The 17,491-nt window shown below is 43.9% G+C and overlaps 1 protein-coding gene across 2 annotated transcripts in view; it reads left to right on the top strand.

The window, feature by feature from the left end:
• The first annotated feature begins 5,007 nt into the window (after window positions 1–5,007).
• The window catches only part of TAFA1 (TAFA chemokine like family member 1), a 344,452-nt gene continuing 331,968 nt past the window's right edge, over window positions 5,008–17,491 (top strand). For both annotated transcript variants that reach the window (XM_088662433.1, XM_035106695.3), the window contains exons 1-2: window positions 5,008–5,878; window positions 8,517–8,637. In XM_088662433.1, the coding sequence (XP_088518559.1) occupies window positions 8,526–8,637 (112 nt within the window). In that variant the 5' untranslated portion in view covers window positions 5,008–5,878; window positions 8,517–8,525. The remainder of the gene's footprint in view (window positions 5,879–8,516; window positions 8,638–17,491) is intronic.

Genomic DNA, 17,491 nt, shown 5'->3' with positions numbered 1-17,491 from the left:
TGTTTTAATTGGATTATGATTATGGATATGTTAACTGGCTTTTTATTGGAAAATTAATGAAAATCATTTTTTAAAAAATAAAGTGGGGAGCTTGCTTGTAGTTGGGGGGGGGGGTTGAAGGAGAAATTTGATGCTGTTCTCATTTAAAGGCGAATCTGCCAAACTGCATCTTTTCCAGATAATATGCAAATCGGAACATGACCATTCTTCGAAATTTACACTTCCCCAAATTTTGCAATGCAGTTCTCCAGCCAAGTACCACAAAAGAGGCCTATATTAAAGTTTGCACAAAAATGCACTGCTTGCAACAAGGCAGTGCATTTTCATGCAAACTTTAATACAGGCGTCTTTCATGGTACATATAGGTTTATTTGGAGAAAATCGCATTAAAATCACATTTAAATGCTGACAAATTTGCATGAGGACTTTTTAAAACACACACATACAAACACACACAAACACACAACTTCTTGTGGAACTTTGGAGAGCTGGATTTAAGGTTGGAAAATGAGAAAATTGGGGAAGTGAAATTGAGAGATTTGCCCATCACCACTTCTATCCCCTGCAATCGCAAACCCATTAATCTAGAACCTACCGGTAGAAGATGGAATTCAGCATCATGCTAATCCAATTGCTCCACTAACACAAGCATTTCTCCCCCCTGCATTATATTCTGTGGGTTCTCCTGACCCTTCCAGAGCTGATTGGGGGCACAGGGGTGCAAGTGGCGCAGAGAAGGAAGAAAGTGCTGTTGCACTAGCAGGAACCTGTGCTTGCTCCCGCTAGTGCAACTAATTTACTTGAACCCAGCCCTGATTTTCCAGGGCTCAAGATCACATGGGGGACCTACAGAAGTAGAAACAAGGTCCGAACCACAGCTAGGTACTCTTCGACTCATGGGAGGCAATGAGGATGGGCAGGAGCAAAGCGAGCTGAAAGCCACTCTCCCCACTCACGTGCATTATTTCCACAATAGCCTCTTTCTACAATAGCCCCTTCTACCATAAAGAAGGCTGATCTCTGAAGAATTGATGCTTTTGAATTATGGTGCTGGAGGAGACTCTCGAGAGTCTCATGGACTGCAAGAAGATCAAACCTATCCATTCTGAAGGAAATCAGTCCTGAGTGCTCGCTGGAAGGCCAGATCCTGAAGCTGAGGCTCCAATACTTTGGCCACCTCATGAGAAGAGAGGACTCCCTGGAAAAGACCCTGATGTTGGGAAAGATTGAGGGCACAAGGAGAAGTGGACGACAGAGGATGAGATGGTTGGACAGTGTTCTCAAAGCTACTAACATGAGCATAGCTGCCAAGTTATCCCTTTTTTTAAGGGATTTTCCCTGATGCTGAATAGGCTTCCTCGCGAGAAAAGGGAAAACTTGGCAGCTATGAACATGAGTTTGACCAAACTGCGGGAGGCAGTGGAAGACAGGAGTGCCTGGCGTGCTCTGGTCCATGGGGTCACGAAGAGTCGGACACAACTAAATGACTAAACAACAACAAGGCTATGTATCGAAAATGAGCTTTCAGTACTTTTGTAAGCTGTTTCAAGCTTTGAGGTTTCTTAGAAAAATAAACAAACCAGTGGTGGCATGGGCGTAGATAAGGGGAGGGAGGGGAGCAGCTCAAAAAGTATTGAAAACCATTAAAGGTAAAGGTAAAGGGACCTCTGGCCATTAGGTCCAGTCACGGATGACTCTGGGGTTGTGGCTCTCATCTTGCTTTACTAGGTGAGGGAGCCAGCGTACAGCTTCCAGGTCATGTGGCCAGCATGACTAAGCCGCTTCTGGAGAACCAGAGCAGCACACAGAAATGCCGTTTACCTTCCCACTGGAGTACCAGCTATTTATCTACTTGCACTTTGACATGCTTTCAAACTGCTAGGTTAGCAGGAGCAGAGACCGAGCAACGGGAGCTCACCCCGGCGTGGGGATTCGAACTGCTGACCTTCTAATTGGCAAGTCCTAGGCTCTGTGGTTTAGACCACAGCGCCACCCGCATCCCTGAAAACCATTAAAAATACTTAATTAACTGAGGTTCTGCCCCACTAACAAAAGCCTGCCCCCCTGTAATGTCTGCTTTTGGGGAGATTTTTACCCGTGAACTCTGAACAACTGAACAACTTTTGGGGCAATCTTTTTTTAAAAAAAGCTGAACAACTTTTTGTCCCCCCCCCACCCGCAGCAAAAAAAATCCTGGCTACAGCCGTCATTGGTGGGGAGATACACACACACACAAACACACAAACAGTATATCCATGGCCTGCACCTTGATATTAAAGGAAATGATGAGGGTTTGAGATGCATTGGAGCCTTGGCTTCCACACAACAGTTGCTGGACCTGATTCAGCAGATACATTTGTTGAATCTGGAGCTGTACTATTGAACTTCACTGCCTCCAAGCCCAAAGTCAGTCTCGGGCAATGGGAGGGAAGAACCGTCTCAGTCTCTTTATATATATTACACAATAAAATATAATAGTGCCAAAGGAGGCATTAAAAGCCATGGGAGAGACTGCACTGCATTCTCTTAATACTACTCTCTACGCTAGTTGACATCTCTGAATTTTTAGCAAGGAAGCTTATTGGTGTGAGTGTAATTACTACAGGTTTGTTTGTCTGTCCCCCCCCCCCAGCACAATAATTTTAATCATTCGAAAAAGAAAGAATAGCAGACAGCCATTCATAAACTGCCTGCTCTAGAGTAGTTCCAGTGCAGGAGGGTTCGGAGCAAGAATACTGTGGATGAAATTGTTTGTGGCTCGAGGCCAGCGCGAGTGTTACCGTGAACTTGAACTTGTATTTTATTGTGTCGCCGGCAGTGCTGGCCACTGTAGCTAGGCCTTTATGCGAAGAGCTTGGATTTACAGGAGAGATGATGCGTCTTGATCCTTCCCAGGTTTCAGTGCAAAGCAAACGCCATTACTCTTAAGGAACTGACTTTCGCAAGTAAGCCCCCGTTCAGGACCCAATTGCCTGATCCCTCTCGTGTGTTTACTTGGAGGCATGCTTTGCTGAGATCAGTGGGGTTTGCTCTCAGGTAAGCGTGCCATAGGATTGCCTCTTCAATGTCGTTATTGTCAGGATAATATATGAGAAGAGGGGGAGGGAAATGAGTTCATTCCTGTAAATGACCACTTAAGTTGTTGGCAGCAAATAAATGACTGCAATAAATTGTTCTTCATGTCAAGGCCTCATGTTAGGGTAGGATGCTGAGGAAGGGGAAGGGACTTTATTCTTTCCCAGCACATCCTGCACTATTCCAGAATTAGAAAATCCTGTATATATGATCTGGCAAAATTAAGCACCCCCACTGACCCTGAACAAGGAAGAATTTGAATGCATATCCACTTGTCCCATTGAAATAAATTGGAAATAAAAATGGTTCCTTTTGGCTGTCTTGCACTCTTTATACTTATGGCAAAGGAGAAGCATTTCGAAAGCACATTCATTCATGGGACCAGACTCCTTCATTCTCCCAGTTATCTTTGCTTCCCTGCCTGCCGAATCTTACATGCTTAACCAGCATCAAATAATTTGGGGTTACTTTGTTTTTGTTTTGAAACGGTTCGAGTCAATCTGACTTTCACATGCAAATGTTAGCACGTCTAGGCAACTTTTGCAAATATCCCAAAACTCAAGAGGAAATTGTGATTGTCCATAACAAGCCAACACCAAAATTCACAGCTGGGGAACACCTTTGTTGAAACCAACCAAAACAGCAAAGAAACTGTAGCAAGTCTTTGAGTATTTCAGAACTCTGCAACAGGAAAGATGCTACACGCAGCAGAGGCTGTCCCCCTCCCCCCCCCACTCCCTGATTTGTGTAGCTTCCTGATTGACGAAGAGCTCTGGAGAATCCAAAAGCTTGCCACCATTTTGTGGCACCTTAAGTTGACCCTAATGAAGGCATTGCCCAGTTGAGACTAACTGTGACAATCAGCATCAACTGGTGTGTACTCATAAGAATGCTGACAGTTGCTAACTTTTGGGCACGAACTGTATTTTAATTGTATTTACCCAAATACTAATTATTTACCCAAATACTAATTTAAAAAACCCACTTTTCAGAGGTATCACATTTAAGAGTTTTTTGGACGTTCATTTTTTTTAATTAAAAGTTCTCAGTGGGAGAATAATGTGAAAGGAAAGAAAGACGGAGAAAGGGGGGATGTGATTAATAGAATATATGGGCTATATAAGTAATCCAGTTATTCCAATTAATGTAAAATTGTTAACAAGACATTACACTTCTTATGAACATATTCCAAATTTACAATTTACATCTAAAAACAATCTGTTCATATTTTGCTAGAGTTGCCATGTCTTCTATGGATTGATGGAAGGGGGTCATGACATTTTCTCTCCAGCAAATTAATACCAGTCTTTTAGCAGAAGTCAGAGTTTTTGGACATTCATGACAACTTAGGTAGATAGAAAGTTTGCTTATGCTGAGTCAGACCCTCAGTCTACCTAAAGGTGCCTCTCCCAGTCCTATGTGGAGATGCTGGGGATTCATCCTAGCCCTGTGAGCTTCCTTTCAGGTTGTAACCTTGTTAGTCTGTCGCAGGTAATAAGAGCCTTGCCTCCTTTAAAAGACTTAACAGGTTTCTAGCCCTCATGGACTAGATTAGAGTCTCCTTCATCTTCATCCGATGCTGCTGGTACAATCTATCCACCACAGGCAGGTTCCTGTACTGTACTCCCAAAAATATGCTTTTATGCCACAGCAAAGCCCGTACATCTTTTAAGATGCCACCAAAAAAGAAAAAGGGAAAAAAAAGGTTTGTTCGTGCAGTTTTAGGGGCATTCAGGAGATGGTCAGTATTGTTAAGCGAAAATTCTGAGCCTTCCCTGCAATACCGACAAAGGCTCCGCATATATATATATGAATGACACCCCCTCACCCGATGACTATTTTGGGTGCCCGCCTTTGCTTAAAGAAGAAGAAGAAGAAGAAAAGTTGTCTTCCCACATTGGACTGTAGGTGCTTCCCTGCCCAATCTCGAGCGGATTCAAAACTCCTCCCTTCTCTTAGGTGGCGGTGGAGCAGGAGGAGGAGGAGGAAGAAGAAGAGAGACCTGCACAGATTAGGGTGGCAGCCAGATTTAGCGACCCTCCCGGTGTTCCCAAGCACCTTCCGCAGGCGTTCCAGGAGGAGGGCTGGGCTGGGCTGGGCAGGTGAGTCACCCGGAGGCTCCCGTCTGCCAGAAGAGGGGCCGTGTCCCTTTAAAGACATGTGATACTTTCCCCCCAGCCGGGGGAAGCATTGAAATAGACTCTTCGCTACTTACACCCCGCTGTATAGGCGATCTGTGCTTTTCCTACGTACATCTGCTCTTACTCCGCTCTGAGTGCATTGGAGAGAGAGATATACTGTATATATATATATCGGAAAGGGGAGAGAGGGTGGAGGGTAAACAGGAGAGAGAGGGGTGGGCTGGTCTGTCATTAAACATCCACCGATCCTCCTCTCTAAGTGCCCTGGAAGCCTCCGAATTATCTCAAGATCACTTGAAAGGTCTCATCGAGCAGAAGGTGTCGCTCCGAGATGATTTAAAGGTGAAAATGACAGGCTTTCCACCTCTCAAAGCTTGGCTACTTTTCTGACAGCCTGGGAGAGAGAGAGAGAGGCAGAGAGCGAGAGCGAGCGAGCCTAGATGTCTTCCTTACTCTTGGAATAGGATTGCCAACGAGGACACAGAGACACAAGCCAATCCCCGGTTTTGTTTTCGTGCGTCCTCGAGAAAGGCTGCTGTCGAAGATTGCTGGGCGAAACTGCACGATCCCGTGCTGTGGTGCAGATGGATTTTTTTGGGGAAAGTGTCCAGTCTTTCCAATGAACGCGAACCGGGCACTGTGCTTTGGGTTGGAATCCTCAGGTAAGGACCGAGCTGCTCGGAGGAGGACTTCTCCGGATCCTCCCGCCGAACGAATGTCAAATAAATATAGCTATATGAGTATCAGTAATAAAAATAAAAATAATTGTTGTTATTCGGATGAGAGAGAGAGAGAAAGAGAGAGAGAGAGAGAGAGAGAGAGAGAGAGAGAGAGAGAGAGAGAGAGAGAGAGAGAGAGAGAGAGAGAGAGAGATCATCAAACCCAGGGAAGAAATGTTAGCAAAGGGAAATGTTGGCTCTGGAGAAAAGTTCATACCAAAAATGTTGTTTGAAGATGGGTGGTGAACGCTTTTTTTGGGGGGGGGGGGTTGAAAAGTCCTCATTCTAGAAATGCTGCCTGAAAGGAGAGAGAATGCGAAAAGGTCAGCAGGAGAAGTTTTTCCCCCCCTCTGTCTTTCTCCGCTGTTTAAAAGACTACAGTACTCAGCTTGGAAGATCAGCCCCAGTGGGAGGAAAAGCCTCTTTTCCCCTTTAAATGTATAAATGTATTTGCTGATTGCATCAGATACACACACACCATTATATATATATATATATATATATATATATATATATATATATATATATATATATATATATATATATATATCCCAAACGAAAAGGGGGAGGGGCATCCATCTCTTTGGAATCCACCCAGAAGTGCATTTGTGAGGTGCTTGGAAGGCTGGCTGTGTGTGGTGCTTTTGTTGCTGAGGTTTAAGGAAATAAAAGAGGGGGGTGGAGAGAAAGGTAAGCCAAAAGTAAACAGCAGGGAGAAGGAAGCAACTAATTATATATATATGCTGGGTGGAGTACATCAGAAACACAGAGCAGAGAGTAAAAGGGCATCCCGCTGGTGAAAATTATGTTTTGCAATTTGGTTGTTAATTATGCTTCTCCTTTGGAGCTGGAAACTTGTGTTTGATTCATTCTTCCCTCCCTATCCCCCCCCCTCAAAAGAGCCTCTTACAAAGAACATGCCTAAAAATTCCCAAAAAAGAACAATGATGTCCATGTCTCGCATTTGACACTTGCACTTTGTGACTGATCTGCCACTGGCAGTGATTTCAATTGTTAACCAACCATGAGGATAGATCACTTCTGGGGTTTTCTTTTAAATACTCTAAGCCCAGCCTCCAAATACATATATGTTGTGTGTGTGTGTGTGTGTGTGAGTTGTTCTGCATGAGAGATAAAAGAGGTTTATTTGAGCTTGAATGTCTTTTCTCCCTTCCTCTGGGGGAAAAAAAAGATGTTCAGCTGATTGGATTATTAGATAGAAAATGCCATCTTGTCATTGGCTGACTAAGGAGCATGCCTGAAGTTTGATTAATTTGGCAATGTGGAATGCAGCAGAAGGTGTTGTTAAAAGAACTGGATGGAGTGCAGCATAGCCAAGCCTTGGGAATCTGGCGATCCTTGAAGGCTTAGAGGAGAGGCTGTTAAACTTGTAAAGTTTACAAGGAGAGAGAGAGAGAGAGAGAATGTAAATGCCCAGTGCCAGAGAGGTATCAAGTGATGGCATATGTCGCCCTAGCAGAGAGAGATCTATTGCTTTTGTAATGAGGATTCCTTTCTATTTTCGATACAAATTGATTTCTGAATAGATCAGTCCTCCGCCCTTCCTCCATTACTCAGGAAATTCAGTCTAGTCCTACAAGTTTTCTTTAGACGAGACACAAAAGAAAAGAAAGCCGCGTGTGTATGGACTGATAGAACAGAGTTCTGAGAAACAATTACTTTGCTTAGCAGACAACACTGCAATTAAAAATTAATGGCCTTAGAAGTTAAAAAGGATGCAGCCCCTTCTGGAGAGGTATTAGACTTGCCAGATTGTCAAGGCAGAGCTTGCCTGAAATGTCTCTTGGCACCGGATGTCAAGTTACTATTTACAACGTGCTTTATGAAGTTCTGAGAGGGCTCATCTGTATTAGTCTCTCTGTGGTTGCATAGGCACCTTAATGCTGTGAGATTTGGCAGTAGCATGTTCCAGCTACAAATAATGCCTAGTTTTCCTGGTCAATTTCCATTGACCAGGAAGGCGTGAATTGCACCCTGCAATGGCACCCACTATGTCCCACGTTGTTGCTATTTTGCAGGATGGATTCCCTCTTGAAAATCCTGTACGCCCAAGCTATTTGCTTGCATGCTTTGTGTGCCCACATCATGAAACAGAGTTACATGTTGAAGACATACTTGCCTAGAGTGTTTCTGATCACACCTTGAAAGTGCAATTAAAGAATGAAATGGAGTGTGGATTTCTTAGCTCCTGCCTTGAGACTGTCCCACGGAACTGGCACGTCTGTTGTGACACGAGCTTTGGTAGGCTCAGACCTCCTTCATCAGCTGCCCCTTGGTTTCCTGTTAACCTTGGGCTTCTTTTAGCACTGCTTTCATTTATGCCCCTGAATTATTAAAAGTTAATCTCGAAGCAGGCAGCTTCCTTGCATTCCTTTGGACGCACTCCTTTGTCACATGACAACTGGCAGTCTGGAGGAAGGGTGGGGGGAATTGAGGTGGGGAAATACCCCACCCACCCACCTTCCTTCCAACATGGTTCAGATGCAAGTAGCATCCTAATGGAAGCAGAATGTGGATTCACATGCAGCGGGCGCTAATTGTTGTCTACTATTTCCTTTAGAGAACGGCCATGGTCTCTGCAATGTCCTGGGTCCTGTATTTGTGGATAAGTGCCTGTGCCATGCTGCTCTGTCAGGGCTCACTTCACCACACCTTCCAGCAGCATCCTCTGCACAGACCAGGTAGGACCAGTTACAAAGATGCTGCTCTGTGCAGCCTCATGTATGAGCCTATACTGTATATTGATGCAATGGGGATTAATCTGTTTCACCCCTGACATTCTACGAGCTGCTTCCTTATACAAGACAATGAAATCAACCAAATATTTGCTCTCCTGCCGTGGAAAATCAGAACCTATTTGGGAGGGAGGGGTGTGTGTTTCTGTCAATTTCCTCAAATTGGCAGGGGAAAGCTCTTTAGATTATACTGTGGATTCTTTTTTTACACTGTGTGGTAAGAGAATACGATTTCTTTCTCCTGTGGAGAAATCATACAGTTATATAACTTTGAGCACTTTTATTTCCTGTGCATTTGCGAATTGAGGCACAAGTCTCCCCTCCCTGCAAAGAGAAAGAAAGAAAAAAGACGGGGCCCCAATGTTTGCATTCAGGTGAGAAAAGGAGAGAGATAATCACATGCCTATTTTAGGAACTTATTTTCTCTTACATATGTGGAGGGAGACAAACAACTCAAAACACCCACCTACCAATAACTATGCATTATCCTTTACTGCCATATGCAGGGTGAATTCAAGAATGTGGGGAGACCCGCTTGGCAAAGTTGCAGCACAATCTGAGCCCTTAGACTCAGAAGTAAGTCATCCCCCCTATATTCAGTGATGCTTATGCCCTGGTAAATGTGTTTAGGATTGCTACCTAAGCCATGCCTCCAGGAAGCCCCTTAATTCAAGCCTTATGTGACCACTTACTGTTCCTGGGATGGTTATGCCAAGTGTAAACAATGCTGCGACATGGCCTGCATATTTGCGATCGTGGTGAACGTATGTATTTCTGGTGGTAAAGCATGTCATGTTTCCAAGGATGCTCCATGGCTGAAAGGTGCAAAAAAAAAAAAAGGATTTTGGTGTCGGTAATAGAAATTGATTAAGGTAAGATTGCGTCTAAGGCATTGTGTTGCATTGCCATTCCACAGATGGAAATCAACAATGTAATATTTCAAAGCTGACCATTCCTTTGGGACTTGCTTCATGGGCTTACTGTCCAGGAAATTATCTATGTGCATACAATGCAATATGAGAAGGCTGATGTACTGGCTCATAGGATGTGCTGAGCCCCCCCCCCCTCTCTTAGAGTTTCAAAGGTGAAATGTGTGTAGTGATGATGGATAATCATGCTCTGCAGATTTTGAGAAGATCACTTTTGGCTCCAATAGATGTCAACGTCTTTATTCAATCTGATGTGGGTGAGGGAAAGGGTTCTTTTTTCTTCATAGCTTCAGACCAGGAAGTAATAGCTTAAGAAACTTAGAAATGAAAGGGAAGGCTTACCCAAAAGTATTGCGGTGAAATTGCTCACTGATAGCTTCCTCTAGATACAGCCCTTGAATCAGAGTTGCATGGGAGCACAGTTCTACTCTTACGCCATTCTGTGTGTTGCACTCCAAATGTTGTGGATCTCATATACATTTTTGCTCTAGGGTGCGCAATCGATTGCTTCACTAACTGTCATTGTAACTGATCGGAGGCAGGTAGGACATGCATGTCTTTCTCTCAGAGCCATCAAGAGAGAAGGAAACAAAGCGGCCATTGAAGCAGAAAGGTGGCAGCGATGTGCCACCAATGGCAGCACAATGGACAAACAAGCCACTGTATGAATAAATAGCCAAAGGGGAAAATGCAATCTCATTTTTGCACAATCAGTTGAAACAAGTGACATGATGAGAAACAAAAAAACATAGAAAAGAGGGATAGACCTTCCGATGGCTGGCAACATTTGCCTAAGCTTGAAAAATCACCTCCTTTATGAAGCTAGAAGAGCACGGCAAGGGGTGCATACAAAGTATTGGGGGAAATGGGAAATATGACATATCTTTCACAGGGGCTGTGATACAGAGTGAAGGCTTTACAGCTGCCTCATCACCTGCTTAGGAACAGCAGAGCTTTCCCTCTTGCGAGACTTTCTGAGGCAGGCAGCCTGCACCCTACATGAGTAAGATTGATGGTCTTCTGAGCCCAGGCAGCCAATTTCAGTCTCTCAAGACATAAGCCACTACGTTGACAGATGAGTGGATTTTGATGGAAATGCTCACCATTGATTCAGGTTGTTCCATGTCTGGATAGGAGAAGATACACTGAGAGTCCTTTAGGAAGATGGAGTTAGAGGTTTTTATGAGATTTCTTTTGTCACAATACGAAAATTCTACCTACCTACCTATCTAATCTGTGAATTTGTTGTCTTATTTGAGAATGCAAGTGGTGGTGGTGGTTGGGGAGTGTTGCACAACATGAAGAAAAAGGAAGTGGAAATGTGTTGATGATGGAAAATGAGCAGAGTTTGTTTTTTTAATATATTCAGCTGCAGTCCTCCAGCGATTGCTATTTTTCATATTTATATTATTAGGAATGCATCATTTACTTTGAGTTAGCCACTTTGAGTTAGCCACTGTTTAAGGAAGATTAAAACACTGCATCAAGGGGGGGGAAGAGTGAATAAAAACTGGAGAAGATGAATCGATGCATAATTTTCTAATTTCATACTGTTGTACTGGCAGGCCTTTTCTATTTTTAATAAGGCGAAAACACACACAACTGTAATTAATTGTCTAGCATACCTCCACCCCAACTATCACAATCTCCCAGCACTTTATGGCGGTTCAGTCCATAATTCTTGGTGGGGGTCTTTAATTTGTAAGAGGCCTTCCAAATAATTTTTAAAAGCTCGACAAGAGCGTGGGGAAATTACAGAAGACAAGTCTCACTATGTCTTCCACCTCCTTGACTTGATAAATGGAAGATCTCCTTTAAAGACCACAGTGTGCAACATTTTAAATATCGCATGATTTAGTAGACTTAATCTATTGCTCTTGAATTTGGCTTTAAATAGAGCTGCATAGAGAAACCATTTCTCCAAGTGGGTGGCTAGGTTGGTGATTTTGAAACTAAGAACATGGGGAATATGGTGAGTTAATGTGCTTTTTTTTTTGGCTAGGTTTAGAAGTACAAAGACATGTGGCCCTTGTCCAGGGAATCCCGGGGTGCCACCAACTGATTCCCTGCCAGTGCTGTTCTGGTGGTTCCACAAAATAAGCTTGGACAGGAGATTTGGGTGATGTCACACATGCTGCTCTACAGCCATGACTGTCATGTGGCGTGTGATTTGATTTCCTTAACTATTGCTTTGTTTTGTGCCTGGATTGGTTTCTTCACCTTGATTGCTGCCCCTGACTTGAAGCTATAAAAAGCAAATGATTACAGGTTGACTCCAACCACGTTGTCCCATCCAGACACAGCGGAACTTCCCTCTCCTTCCACCACATGCATATGCACAGGTAACTCCCCTCAACACTTGGGAGGAGATCTGGGGGTTGCATGGAGAGATGAGGAGGGACAGGAAGTTCTTTTGCATAAGCTGGAAGTCCTTGCAGCAATGGGATGCAACTCAAAACTTTTGGGGGGTGGTGCGGGGAGAGAGTATGGCAGCACAGGCATTAACTGCCCCAGGACTGCACCACTGTAAGGCATTTCTGACATGAATCATATGTTCTAGAACAGCAATGACCAACCGGTCGACCGCGATCGACAGGTAGATCGTCAGGGTCCTCCCGGTTGATTGCGGGAGATAAAAAAAGTGATCCGCCGGTTTCCTATGAGCGAGCATGCTGCGCCGCGCCCTGCCGCTGTGCTCCATCGCTGGCACCGTCACTGCTTAGAAAGGTTGTATTCCCTGCGTTGGCATCAGAGTGTCGGAAGGATAGAGAGCAGCAGAAGTTTGTGCTAGCGATTTTATGCAATCCTCCCCCCCCAAAAGCTTAATAACTCTTGTCACCCCCCTAAAAGAAGCTCAACAAGTTGTGCCAACCCTTCCTAAAAGAAAGCTCAACAACGCTGGCCATTATTTTCCCCATAAAACTCAAGAACTCTGGCCTCCTCCCCCCCCCCCAAAAGCTTGGCAACTTTGGTCTCACCCCCTAAAGAAAGCTCAACAGCAATGGCAATGGGTAGATCACTGTCAGTTTTATTATACTCAGAGTAGATAGCAGTCTCTAGAGTTGGATGTGCCTGCTCTGGAAATCCCCAGATTAGAATGTTACTACTGATCTGAAAAGGGCCCCAAACAAATATGCATGAAAATCGTGTGAATTGAGTTTTCTTGGGCATTCTTTGCCCAGGTGGCTATAGCATTTCCCCTCTTTCTTTTCCTCTCCTGCACACCTGTGCCACTTCAGCATGGCATGGAGATGAAACACATCATAAAGGTCAATTTGGAAGGTGGTGCAGAAGAGTTCAACCAGTTGTTGTCATATCCTTTTAAGAGCCTGGAAAGGGATAGAAAGTGACTCTTTACCAGCTTTGATGTAAGCAATCCTGTGGGACACCCAGCATAGGCATCAATCTTACTATAAAATAGGTGTGTTTGATGAATTGAGTCTTTGTCATTTCTGAAATGAAGTGCCCCGATCCAAACCTCCTGAACTGATACGAGGATTAGAATGTAGATCTCAATCAGATTGTGCACTTTGAATGTTGTGGTGCACTTATTAGTTAAACACATACACACACACACACTATAATGTATCCAGAAACGTAAGTTTTCAAGAGAAAATATGTTTTGAGAGAAACCACACATTTGACTATACAATGAAATGTGAGTTGTCAAATGAAAATTGTGTGATTTATGCAGACATGAGAAGGAATGGATTTAGGAGTGAACCCATTTGAAAGTAAGGTAGGCTGGAAATAGGCTGAGTCACCTGTAGGCTGTAGAATGATAAACTTGGTGTGGTGATTGGGGGGGGTATTGTTTTTGTTTGCTACTACATTATGTATTTTTTGTGTTTTTATATTGTAAACCACTCTGTGATCCTTGGATGAAGGGTGGCAAAGTAATTTAATAAATAATAACAAGCAACACGAATAGAGCACACTCTAAAATCCCAACACACAAGGGAAACCTCCTGGTGCAATCGTGGGAATTCTCCACTTCACCTACAGAATGTTCTCCTGGTTAAATAAGAGGCTGAAGACGGTTTGTGGAACTGTTTTTGGACTGTGTGGCTTAGCTCTTACAATTAAGTGCAATATATTTGCATTTTTTGTATTGTTTATGTATTGCATTTTAGTCACACATCAGAGTATCTGCAATTCAGGTTTCAACCCAATCCTTTCCAATGGCCTCTATTGACCAAAAACTATCTGAATATTCTGATGCCTGGTAAATCATTTCCCCTAGTCTGTCTTGGGAATGGATTCATTTCACAAATAGTTCCTCTGAACTGCTAGAGTGACTTTGCAAGTTTCAACCAACTCCTCCAGAGCCCTAGAAGTGAGTGGGTTGGATGCTTGAGAACACAAAGTTGCAAAACTGCAACGGACCCAGAGTCATTGTATTTTTAAAGTGTGAAATCATCATGGCCATATAAAGGCTTTCTACTACAGGGGGAAAGGGGGGAGAAATGGAAAATGAGAATGATTCTGCTGAAGATATGTTTAATGCTACACAGCAAGCATGTAAAGCTTCAAGTAGAAAGGGAAGTCTACAAGGAGTGACAACTACCAAGGGATGTTAGAAATAAAAGGGCAGGGAACATGAAGGGGAATGTGAGCCTGCTACTTACTAAGAATGAATAAACTAGGACAAATGACTTTAATTTCTCTGCTTCATTCCCAAATAGAGTAACAAGACATTTCACAAACAGTATCACAAGGATGACATCTCAGAATCCAAAGTTTACCTTTAAACCTGATTATAGCTCCAAATTGTTCACCTGTGATTTCAATAATACAGTACTGGTGTCCTGGCAGTGGGGACCAGGAGCAGAACTAAATCAGAGGCAGAACCTTGACAATTTTTTTTGTGGTGGGGGGAGAGAGATTGTGTGCATTGTGAATGGGGGAGTAATACATTAAGTTTGCATCATAAAATCTTAATGCAGACCTACCCACTTCTCAAACTGCTACATAAACCAGTATGTGGCTATCCTTTGAAATTCACATTTCTCTGAATTTTGTGTACAAAGAAGCATATGTTATGGGGAAATGACATTCAAAAAAACACATTATATCGGGGAAAGCAGCTTTCTACACTGCATGTATTGGTAAAATCGTGCACAAAAAAAATGCAGATTCGGAGAAATTCCACTCAAAGCATGTACAAGTTTCCATGCCGACTTAAAAAAATAAATAAATCACAAACTCGTGCAGAAATCGGGGGGAATTATGATGGCAAAGTGAGAAAGCGAAAGAAACCCAAACTGATGGATTTGTATGTCTCTAGTTCACATAACATATCATAGAATTCACTCAGTGTGTGGTAAAGGCAACTTCCTTAGATGGCTTGAAAAAAGGAGATTGGAATATTCAACAAATAGTTATCATGTTGGGTAGAAGCAACTCCCAACTTTGGAACCAGCATGCCTCTGAATGCTAGCTGCTGGGGGAGAGCAGACAAGACTATTCCTTCATGATGTCCCCTTGAGCTGCCTGCAGACACCTGCCTAGCTCCTGTCAGAAGCAATGTAATGGTCTAGATGGATCTTTGATCTGCTCCAGCTAAGTCTAGAGCCAGAACAAAATCGGGCAGGCCAAAATTGAATTGAAGGCAGAATCTGGTGACACCAGCAATCTTGGCCAGCTGCTGTGCTTAATTGAAGTGGCTTGTCAGGGTCCACCAACATCCTATAGGTGCTGATACCTCTTGGGCTCTTCCTCCCCATTTTCCTAGTCACGGGCTTATGTGGCAGCCTAACACAAAGCCATGCTTTAATAAGCTTAATAAACCATGGTTTAATACCGTACACCAAAAGGGATCACTGGGTGTATTTCCTCTCAAGACACGTATAACGTCTTCCTTTTAGTTACCAGGTTTGATCTTTTCTCCTCCTTCAGTTTTAGTGTTATGGCTTTTGTTGGCTTCCCCTCCCCTGTTTTTAATGTTTCCCTTTCCAGCCTGTCATGAAACTGAGATTTGCTAAGAGCAAGGTTTCTGCCTTCTTCTGGGATTTCACATCTTCCCCTAACTTCAAATGCTATAAACAGAGTCATTCTCTGGAGCCAAACTTAGTTTAGCATTAAAACAGTGCCGGAGACTCCTTAATGTGCTTTGGGCAGAATGTTGCTGTGCACTTGGGCTGCAGTGTAGATCGGATCTACTTTTTTGAGTTTTGTCCAGAGGGACTTTGGGGAGGAATGCGAGTAAAATAGTAAACCAAGTGGCAGCAGAGCATGGAGTACAGCCATACCTCTCCTTGCGAACGCTTCATGTTGCGTTTTTTCCGGCTAAGAGCGCAGCAACCCCGGAAGTGTTTGCTTCCGGGTTTCACCACACGCACATGCGCAGAAGTGTTCTGCATGGTTTGCACATGCGCAAAAGCGCTCTATTGCGCTTCACTGAGAGCCGGTGGGGTGTTGTGGTTAAGAGCAGTAGACTCGTAATCTGGGGAACCGGGTTCGCGTCTCCGCTCCTCCACATGCAGCTACTGGGTGACCTTGGGCTAGTCACGCTTCTCTGAAGTCTCTCAGCCCCGCCCACCTCACAGGGTGTCTGTTGTGGGGGAGAAGGGGAAAGGAGATTGTTAGCTGCTTTGAGACTCCTTTGGGTAGTGATAAAGCGGGATATCAAATCCAAACTACTCTTCTTCTTCTTCTTCTTCTTCTTCTTCTTCTTCTTCTTCTTCTTCTTCTTCTTCTTCTTCTTCTTCTTCTTCTTCTTCTTCTTCTTCTTCTTCTCACATGCGCAGAAGTGCCGCTCCAGTTGCGGACTTTTCAGGGTGCGAATGGCACTCCGGAACGGATCATGTCCGCAACCAGAGGTACCACTGTACATTCTTGTGGCCTATAAACTGAGGGGGGAAATGAAAAGGGTTAATGGGACACAGCTCTGGAGTATCCCTTCCAAGATTGAAAGAAAGTGTTGTCTTCAACATAGCATGAAAGTGAACATCCCATCAGTGCAAGAACGGAACATTCTCCCACTCTCCTCCACCTGTGCGCACCTGATATCTGTTCTGGGTATCTTCAACCCTCTAGAGCAGTTTTGGGGACGTTGTGGTGGGGAGAAGAGGAGAGAAATCCCATTGCACTAGCACTGATCCTTGTACTCGGGCAAGATTTCAGTTGAATACCGCCCAAATGGGCTATCTATCCTCTGTATCATTCCGTACAGGAGAACATTGGGTGTGTAGAAAACCAGATAATGTCCTAGATTCTCTTCCCAATGTTTCACTAGCTCAGCCTTTGCCAACTTAGTGGGCACCAGGTGTTGGACGGCAGCTCCCATCATCCCCAGCCAAAATACACACTGATGGGAACTGTAGTGCAGCAACATCTGGAGAACACCAGGCTGGTGAAGGATGCCTGTACTCCATCTTGCTTCTCTCCCCCTGCCATTTGCTGGACAATGGCTCCCCAGCTGCAGGGAAGTCCCCCTCTGTTCTACTTTCTGCAGAATCACTGAGTAGAGAAGGACATCTCATCTGGATGTGCGGCTGGGCTCCTAAACCAGTCAAATGTGGGAGTTTCCTCATATTTCCCAACGATGTTAGAATATAGTACTTAGGGTTAGGTCCAATGGACAGCAGTCAAACCGGCAACCCTGAAGTCATCAGCACCATGCTCTAACCAGTCAGGCATGCTTTCTTAGTGTCAGATTGAATTCCTATATATTAAGATTAAAGACTTAAATTCAGATGTAATTATCCCAATCTGATGTTTTATTGGACCAGGAATGAGACACACGTCTGCACAGTTCCTTCCTTCCTTCCTTCCTTCCTTCCTTCCTTCCTTCCTTCCTTCCTTCCTTCCTTCCTTCCTTCCTTCCTTCCTTCCCCTCGCACATCCAGATTCAGTAACTATTTCCTAGT

The sequence above is a fragment of the Zootoca vivipara genome, chromosome 2 (genome assembly GCF_965207765.1).
Source record: "Zootoca vivipara chromosome 2, rZooViv2.hap1.1, whole genome shotgun sequence".
In the NCBI taxonomy this organism is placed as follows: Eukaryota; Metazoa; Chordata; class Lepidosauria; order Squamata; family Lacertidae; genus Zootoca; species Zootoca vivipara.
Note: the sequence above shows the minus strand (reverse complement) of the source record. Positions and strands in the feature narration are given on the sequence as shown.